This window comes from Nansenia antarctica (assembly GCF_963989245.1).
Source record: "Nansenia antarctica genome assembly, chromosome: 1".
Taxonomy (NCBI): domain Eukaryota; kingdom Metazoa; phylum Chordata; class Actinopteri; order Argentiniformes; family Microstomatidae; genus Nansenia; species Nansenia antarctica.
In genome coordinates this window covers 39439609-39449459 of record NC_137674.1, presented here as the reverse complement: position 1 = coordinate 39449459, position 9851 = coordinate 39439609, and the positions used below count along the sequence as shown (strand labels likewise).

The 9851-nt window shown below is 41.5% G+C and overlaps 1 protein-coding gene across 1 annotated transcript; it reads left to right on the top strand.

The window, feature by feature from the left end:
- Positions 1–1973: 1973 nt before the first annotated feature.
- On the top strand, positions 1974–9019 carry LOC308175954 (leucine-rich repeat and fibronectin type-III domain-containing protein 2; the record flags this gene model as incomplete). The annotated part of the gene is made up of 2 exons (XM_080550530.1): positions 1974–3349; positions 8023–9019. The coding sequence occupies 2 exons, from the start codon at positions 1974–1976 to the stop codon at positions 9017–9019; spliced, it is 2373 nt and encodes a 790-aa protein (XP_080406656.1).
- Between the last annotated feature and the right edge of the window lie 832 nt (positions 9020–9851).

The following is a 9851-nucleotide window of genomic DNA, read 5'->3' as shown; positions in this document are numbered from 1 at the left end:
GGAAAAGTCATGAAAGGAGGGTCCTGAAATTTGATCGAGTGCAAAGATATTAAATAAAAAAAACTCACAGGGTCGAATGACCCCACCCATGGCTGTTTTAGTGTTAATCTAGACTTTTACAAATCACAATTCCTGGAGGGGAAAATAAGGGACAAAAACTAAACAATTGAACACAGTTGGTTTTGATTACATGGTGTTTAGTATGACAGCTTTGGCGCATTCCTTTGGTTTGAGACAAATCATAGGCCCCTCTTTCATAACCATAATATTTTGCCAATAGAATTATGCCCTGGCATTGCTTCCTTTTAACATGATTCCAACAACTGCTTGATGCCACCTCATGGTTTTCTCCTTGGTCACTGTGAAGTTTCCATAATTCAAATGCTCATTCCTGCCTGCCTGCTTCTTCCTCAGTGCTCATTCAAATGCTCATTCCTGCCTGCTGTCTTGCTTTAATTATCTCCATGTGACATGCAGCACAAATGTGGCGGCACTACATGGTATAATTGTACACTGGTATCGGCAAGGAGCGCAGTCGTCTCTTATAATGTCTCTCATAATTATGAGTTATTGAAAACTACAGTTTATGTGAAGGGGGTATTGCAGGAACGTAGAAGATAAGGAGTGGTGGCTTTGTGGACAGCATCCAGTTGAATAATGGATGATAGCAATAACCTATGCTTTGAATCAAACAAATTAAAACCGCCTATCCCCTTGTGTTAGTCTTGAAGCAACCCAGGCAGTCTGGGCCCTATGCTACTCTAAGACTAGGCTTGGTGGTAATGGATGGCACTGTTAGAAAAGCTGATTAAAATTGATTTTACGTTTTGAGTGTATTCAGAATTAATGATACAAATGTCAATGGGAATTAAAGGCTGTTGAATGAAGCGAGTGTGGCCATTCATTTCCCAGAGCCAACAGGGAGTCAAGGCTGCTAAGATATTCACACAAGAATGCAGACATCCACTGTCAATTCTGCACAGCCCAACATAATATGGCTTTGCACCGTAGTTTAGATTTTTCAGAGTGACAGGGAGAGGGGCTTTAGTTTAGAGTGAGAGAAAGATCAGAGTCAGAAACAGTGTGAAGGTGCAGAGAAAGAGAAAGATACTTTTTAATTTGGATTTAGATGAATGAATGAATGAATGAATGAATGAATGGTCTTTATTGTCATTGCTATAGTACAGGTACCAAACAACGACATTTGGGAGGGGTGGCTCCCCTGGTGCTAGGAAAGAAAAAAAAACTAGAAAAAACAAGAAGGGAAAGGAGCTGGTTTACATAAATAAAGGCTATGTACACTATCCACTATACTATACTGTACAGATAAAACACTGTGCTGTACTCTATGCTATGCTATACCTATTCTAACATTTCCTATTTCTCTGCAACCTTATGTACCCTAGGGTTGTCATATTGCACATAGTCTGTTATTGCACATTCATTTAAAGTGTCGCAGTTTGCAGGCTTGAAATGTAGATGAGATGAGTGAGGTTCACTCTCTAGATATATTTTGTTTATGAGTGAGGTTCACTCTCTAGATATATTTTGTCTAGCATGTAGGTCTAGTGTAACCAATGCAACTTTACTGTCAAAGACTCAAGTCAACTATGTCAATGAGTTTGCACTTTCACTGCTTGGAAAAGTTTTCAATACATCCGAGAAACCTGACACAAAGGTTTCTTAGTATGTTATGAGTTGATAGAGAATTCATCTTTAATGTCCAGACAAAACATAGAAATACATTATTTAAAGTGGCTTATTGACATGATAATAACAACACAAACACCATTGCAAACTGGTCTCTAAGTTAATGTTATTGTGCTGGATTTCATACAACTAATGGAAATGTGTTGTCTAAACCTGCTTTCTTTCTCTGTAAGTTGATTTTGTATAACAATGACAAAGTTTAATCTGACCATGCTCTATTTTCTCTCTTTCTGTCTTTGTTAGGTCCCTGTGTATGATCTACCATGGACAAAGTGCTCAGCAGCCTCCTGCTTCTGGGAACCGCAGTGATGATGGCCCACGCATGCCCCAAGTACTGTGTCTGCCAGAACCTGTCTGAGTCTCTGGGCACTCTTTGCCCCTCCAAAGGCTTGCTCTTCGTACCACCGGACATAGACCGGAGAACTGTGGAGCTCCGTTTGGGTGGTAACTTCATTCTCAAGGTCACCCCACAGGACTTTGCCAACATGACCGGACTGGTGGACCTTACCCTGTCCCGCAACACCATCAGCGCCATCCAGCCTTTCTCCTTCCTTGATTTGGAGACCCTGCGATCCTTGCACCTGGACAGCAACCGGTTGAATGAGCTGGGCCCGGATGACCTGCGGGGTTTAGTCAATCTCCAGCATCTCATCCTCAACAACAACCAGCTGAATCACATCTCTAATTCAGCCTTTGATGACATTATGCTGACGCTGGAAGACCTGGATCTGTCCTACAACAACTTGCGGGGCGTGCCTTGGGAATCCATCCGCAAGATGATCAACATCCATCAGCTGAGTTTGGATCATAACCTAATCAACTACATTGCAGAGGGAACATTCACTGATCTGGACAAGCTGGCTCGTCTAGACCTTACCTCCAACCGGCTCCAGAAGCTCCCACCCGATCCCATTTTCGCCCGTTCACAGAGTAGCGTAATACTGAGCACTCCGTATGCCCCTCAGCTCTCCCTTAGCATTGGTGGAAACCCCCTGCACTGCAATTGCGAAGTGCTGTGGTTGCGGAGACTGGACCGAGAGGATGATATGGAAACGTGCGCTTCCCCTCCTAACTTGAAGGGCCGCTACTTTTGGTATGTTCGGGAGGAGGAATTTGTCTGTGAGCCGCCCCTGATCACCCAACACACGCACAAGTTGCTAGTACTAGAGGGCCAAACAGCTAGCCTGCGCTGCAAGGCTGTTGGTGACCCAATGCCAATCATACACTGGGTCGCCCCCGACGATCGTTTGATTGGCAATTCGTCGCGTGCAACAGTGTATGAGAATGGCACCCTGGATATTATGATCACCACATCCAAGGATTACGGCACCTTCACTTGTATTGCGGCCAATGCTGCAGGGGAATCCACTGCCTCCATAGAACTCTCCATTATACAACTCCCCCACCTAACCAATGGCACTAACCGCACGTCACTGCCCAAGTCCCGGCTTTCTGACATCACCAGTTCTACCAAGACCAATAAGGGGGAGTCCAAGCCTCAGCCTGAAAAGGTGGTATCCGTATCAGAGGTGACCTCGATATCTGCCCTGATCACATGGACTGTTAGCAAAACAGCACCCAAGGTCAAAATGTACCAGCTCCAGTACAACTGCTCAGAAGACGAAGTTCTGATTTACAGGTAAAGACTAGTGATTGTGCTGTATAACTGGATGGGTTCCAATAATAGACTAGAAGTTTTGATTAGAGAGGGATACAAGACTATCGGGATTGACTAACAAGCCCCAAGGGAACACTTAGGCTGTTCTAAACCAGTCAGTGATTAATTAGTTGAATACATACCTGACCTGTTGCCTATTGCTCTGATGTGTAACAATGTCATGAACAGTAGGACAGATTAATCTTTGCACATTCCTTAACTTCTGCATTTGTTAACCCAAAGCACACAAGAGATTCTTCAGAAAATCAAAATGACAATGCCTGCAATTAACAATCAGTGAGCCAGGTACTTCATCTCACTATTGTGCAGTGCACGTTTTTAATCAAAGTGAAATCAACCACAAAACAAATCCAACCCGTGGATCACTGATTCATCTGAAATCCTAACAATTATAGAATTATAACAATTATAGTCATTTTCTTGCAATTATTTATCCAAATCACAATGCATAGATCATTGAGAGGAAATACAATCTTTGGGCTCTGTGAAATTCACTCTGTAAAATATCCTTGCCATTAAAACACCTCTCAGCTTAGCCACATAATTGTTTGTTTTATAACTGGAAAAAGTAGAAACATCCACAAAAGCTCCCACAGAAATTAGCAGATATTACACTAGGTGTACATATTATTATACACACATCATTTTTCATAATCATTACAAGTACATTTAGGAAGGTGGAAAACCATTATGGTAAGATACCTGTGTTCCTCACAAAATGATTTTTTATATACATTGTTTCTCTTATGAAAAGCCCTGACTCAAGTCAAGTGCTTATATCACTCCTGTCACCAAAGCGTAGTTATTTTCCTAAATGTTTCCCATTATACAAATCATCTGTCATTGCGAAATGAAATGACTCATAACAGTAACCCTGCCTCAATCTACTCCATCGCCAAAAGAGATTGTGGGAAACACATTGAACGCATATAGACGGCCCCTTGCCCCCTTTGCTAGATATGGGTAATTAGGATTTGAAGGATTGCCAAAGACATTTGCTATCCATAGTATGTTAATGGAGGTATCTGCTGCATCGGAATTGTGTGGAAATTGGTAAAGTGGCAGCGGGGCTGTTGTGGAATGCAGTTACAGTAAGTTATGTGTCAGCCATAAACCCTCTGAAATATTAAAAATTGAATACCAATGAACCCCCTTGGCAATACTTCACCTTAAAGGACTGAGATGCCATAGTCCTGGTGTGATTTACTCCTTATACATTTCCTGGGTGCAGAATTGTTTCATAAAGTACAGTGGACTTTTTTGGAAGTCAGCCGCTGGTTATTAGTTCACAAGCAGTGTGATATTGGAATCATATGCTGTGTTGATGCTGTGTGAAATATTACTTTGTTAAACTCACTGAATAGAACTCATCATCTCTAAGAATACAATAATATGGTATGTTTATCTGATTTTCCCACCGGGCACATTCAGTGCTGTTTTTCACCCTGCTTTCTCAGAGGCAGCATGTAATATACTTTTTCAATATAGCTTCCTCTGTCCAATGAATATAATGGGAGGTGACTCAGCCATATTTTCATACACAATGTATTAATGTATCTTGTTCGCATAGACTATAGCTGAACATATTGCAGTTTGGAGTTATGAATACTGTATATATTTGTCGGATTGATTAAGCTGGAGCAACGTCATTGAAAATTCAAGCTATATTACACATCTCAGTTCGTCTGCTTATTTTTAGACTGCTTAAATTGCTCAATGATTTCCAATAGCCAATGAATTACCCTGAGATTATACATTAATATCATTGGGTATTTGTAAAAAAAAGCAAAAAAAAATACAGATAATTCTATTGAGTGATAGAACTCTAAATCTGACCTATACACAGACAGGGTTTTCCAGAACACTCAGTTTCTCCTGCTACAATGGCAACAGCAACTCATAAATATGAGACACACTATTGTGTGTTAATGAATCGTCACATCGTTCCTGTATTATGGATACACACATTCCTTCCATGTGGTATTTGAGCCCCAAATCTTGGTGTTATCAGCAACATTCTCCAGCCAACTGCATCATCCTAACCCTTCAGTTGTATCCAAATGTTCTGCATACATGAAAACCCCAGCATAGGCTTTACCCTTCTCTCACCCTCTATCCATTTAATGTTTCATAAAATTGTGATTTTCTTCTATTCTCAGCTTATATGACCATACAAAACATAGAGCCAAATAGGCAAAGCCTCAAACCTAATTACTGTATGTTGTCTTGTCTGTAAGTTTGTCTCCGGAGGCACAATAGTTCAAATAGAAGCAACCCACACAGATACTAATAGGTGTATTTTGTAGTGTGAGCCATTTTGGGTCTCTCTAATGATTTATGAACTACATTTATATTTTCATCTACTTCACATAAATTATACCAATTTGAGAAGATGGAAGAAAAAACAAGAATGCTGAGATTACTCTGATTTATCCAAAACAGATATCCAGTATAGTACATAGTAATGCTCTCTTTTACCTCTTGTTACACATCATTCCTGTTGAAATTTAGCAGGGCCCCTCCAAAACATTACCACCATCAACTGAATATAATCCTCTTCTAGCCCCAAATACTGTCTTACTCTTAGCTAACCAACATTTTCTGAGATTTCAGGAAATATTGAAGCGTGTTATTAAAAATCAATCAGAGCTGTGCGGGGGGAGAGAGTTTGAAAGCCCTCGTATAGATGTCAAGAGGCAACGTGGAATCCTCCTGGTTATAGAGAAGGCAATTAAGAATGAATAATGGAGTACATCCATTGGTGCCTGGTGAAAATCTGAGGCTTCCAGGGTGGAGGTAGTCTCGCTGCACTGCAGGATTAAAGCTATCTATGTATATATGGTCTCAACAGGGGAGGTTGTCCATGATTGAGTCCTACAGTAGCAAAGGACTACATCTAAAAGAACAATATTTGGTTATTAAAAGTATTTTCAAGGATATTTTCCCCCATAAAAAACCTATAAACACAGTGTGCAACTGGTTCGCATTGACAGTCCAATTATCAGACCTTATGTGTAGCATTAGTGGATAAGAACCATTTGAGGATGGGTTTGTAGTCTTTATATAATGGTTTATCATACCATGAATACAAACATCCACCGTAACAAGGAGATGAGGCTGAAATAATCGGAGCTGTTCGTTGTTTTGCTGGTTGTTACATTAGTAGAATAATATGGCCAGTTGCGTCATGCCAATTGAAATTATGTTATGTAATGTTCCACCTTTTATCCATTTACAGGATGAAAACAATAAAACACTGTAGTTTAATGTACACATAATTACTGTAATAAAAATCATATATAAAATATATTGAATATAGCCAGTGTCCACTCAAAAACAGAAGGGGCCTGATACCTCATGCATAACATGATCCACATACAGTATGTACCATAGTATGTGATGCCTTGTCATGAAACGGGCCTACAGTACAGTACAAGCCCACCTGCCCTCTCACCTGTAACCTGTGAGTTATAATGGGTATCTCCAGATGTTCACTTGTCACACTTGAATGACACAAAGGATACAATTAAAGAGAATATCCATCCAGAAAGAGATCTCATCCGGAACAATTAAGCTCCAAGATGTTCCTCCACGTTTAGCATGTCTCACATAATTACAAATCCACCTGGGTTTGGAAAGAAGGAACATCATAGTGGAACCTGTTTGGCTAGACATTTTATGCTAGTGTGAAAATGTTCACCTATCTGTAATGCAATGCAGGAAGAGTATTGCAGAGTCCAATGGATTGTTTGTGAGTTGATGAATTGCCTGCTGTAATTACAATATATGTATTTAGCTACCATGTTCCATTACAAATTCTTCCACCAGCCTTGGTTGATCATGTCACATTCGGGATATAGTACAAGGTCAATAAATATTGCGTCACTGTCTTTCCAATCTCTGTCTAACCTTTGGGATTTAATTAACACAAGGACATGTATTAATATTGTCAGATACATTTGAATATCAACATAGCTTAATACAAATATTATTTTCTCCAGTGGTTTACAAATTAAATCTGACCGTGCGATCCTTATTCTAGGACAGATGGATTTGCGGCATGAAAGCTTCTATTACAGGCTGTCATCATAACACAAATAGTGTTTTTTTTGTGTTTGTTTGATTGGCAGCGCAGTTGGGAGTAACAAATTTAAAAAGGAAAAGTGTTTGTATCTTGTGTGACTTTTGTTCAATATATTTTGTTTCTCTATTTAATCTTTAAGCCACTCTTTAATAATCATAATTCTAATCCAAAAACCTAGTTGTACTTTGTGATTGGCATGTGAACTATTTTGTTACATTAACATAAAATGGAATAAAGTCAGACTGTGATGCAAATATAATCAAAACATACTCAAACAGGGACTATTGAATGCTTCACTCAAAATCATTGCTCCATGCATATTAAATCACTCATATTGTGGCCTATAAAGTAATCCTACTAAATTACTCTGTGCATTTAAATAGCTACTTAACGTGCTTCATTTTGACTGTTGCTTTGATCTGTCCCCGTCTAGTAGAATGAGTCATTGTCATTTGTCACACAAATGTACTTTAGCCTCTTCTTGAACTCCCATTGCAGGAGGGCTAATTATTAACACTAGGCTCTTGTGTCCCGTCTTGTGTTTTCATAGGATGATTCCCATGGCCAGCAAAGCCTTCTTAGTCACCAACCTTGTCCAAGGGATGCAGTACGACTTGTGTGTTCTGGCCATCTGGGATGACACCGCCACCACTCTTACTGCTACTAACATAGTGGGATGTGTCCAGTTCATCACCCGTGACGACTACCCACAGTGCCAGTCGCTCCACAGTGGGTTCCTAGGTGGCACTATGATCCTGGTGATAGGTGGCATCATCGTGGCCACGCTCCTAGTTTTCATCATCATCCTCATGGTTCGGTACAAAGTGAGTGGTAGCACCCAGTCGAGCAAGCTACCCATGGTTAGTAACACGTACGTGCAGACCAACGGCGGACTGAACAGGCTCAACGGTGTCCCACCAAAGGTCAAACCCACAGTGGTGGTCACACGCGACGAGGTGGTGGAGTTTAAGTGTGGCTCCCTCCAGAGCAGCCTCTCCTCTTCCTCGTCTTCCTCCAACTCTCTGGACAGCCGCAAAGGGAGAGGGGGGGACCGATACAGTATGCGAGACAGCGAGTGCAGCACGCTGCCCAGCAGCAAGTGGAGGCGGCATGGGGGGCCAACCACCAAAGCCAGGCCCAACTTGGACCACCTTTTAGGGGCCTTTGCCTCGCTGGAACTCCGGGGTCCAAACAGGGACCTACAGGGGGAAGCTTGCTCTTCCACCACCTCCAATGCCATGGTGGCAGTGGCCATGGTGCCTCGATCCGACAAGGAGCCCCTGCTTGGGCGGGCAGAGTCCACCACTATGCTTGGGCGTTTCCTGAGGCTGCCCCAGGAAGGGAAGCCCAAGAGGAGCCACTCGTTCGACATGGGCCACGTGGGGGCCATGCAGTGTCTGAACTATCCTCGCAGGATCAGCAACATCTGGACTAGGAGGAGCCTGTCGGTCAACGGGATGCTGTTGCAGTACGACGATAGTGAGGACGGCGAGGGCAAAAAGCCTGCGTTGGAGAGCAATGAGTGGGTCATGGAAAGCACGGTTTGAGCTTGGTCAAGGTCATAGGTCAAAAAATAAACGTACTTATCGACTTAAGGGACCTGAGTGTGTGTAGAAAGGATACCTCTGGGGTATCCACAATGCTGTACTGCATGAAGTTCACCCATGTGAATACTATTGTCCTACTGTCCATGTGATTCTACGGAAAAAAAAGAAAAACAACACTCAGGTTGGTGGTTCCTAAGACCTTAATCAACCACGCCAGGGTTGACCACGCTCTAAATCCCTTGACAGGGGGAACCATCCGACCTCATTTGAAAGTGTAAGGCATTATGGAACAAGGACCCAATGGAATTGTGCAGATACAACCTATATGGAATAATGCCCAAAACCACTGGGAATGTGGGAGTATCTTGGAGACACAGGGGAAAATAAAGGCTCGGAATTCAAAGTGGATTTCCCTGTCTTTATCTATAGAGCTCTATGCCAAGAGGATTTACCCTGACTGTGGTAAAGTGGATGTGCATCATAATGTGTTGGACTCTCACAGCATGAAATAGGACTGCTTCTTCAGTAGGAGGAATGAGAGAGCAAACATGATGAAATAAAGTATTTTTTTTATTTTTATTTGGTTTTTGTATGATTTTTACTATTTATTATTTCAGATTTAATTACGTGACTGTTGAGAGTTTCACTTTCTGCAAAAAGAAACAAAACTGTTTAATTTTGATGACGGATGTATGCTTACTCCAGTCCCCTCAGTTACATGATTTCATATCATCTTTTATTTTTGCCACTTGCAAATCTTAACCACAGCACTTTGTCACTCTATGACAATTGTTAATTTATTTCAAAGCGCAATATTCCCTTCAATGTGGAC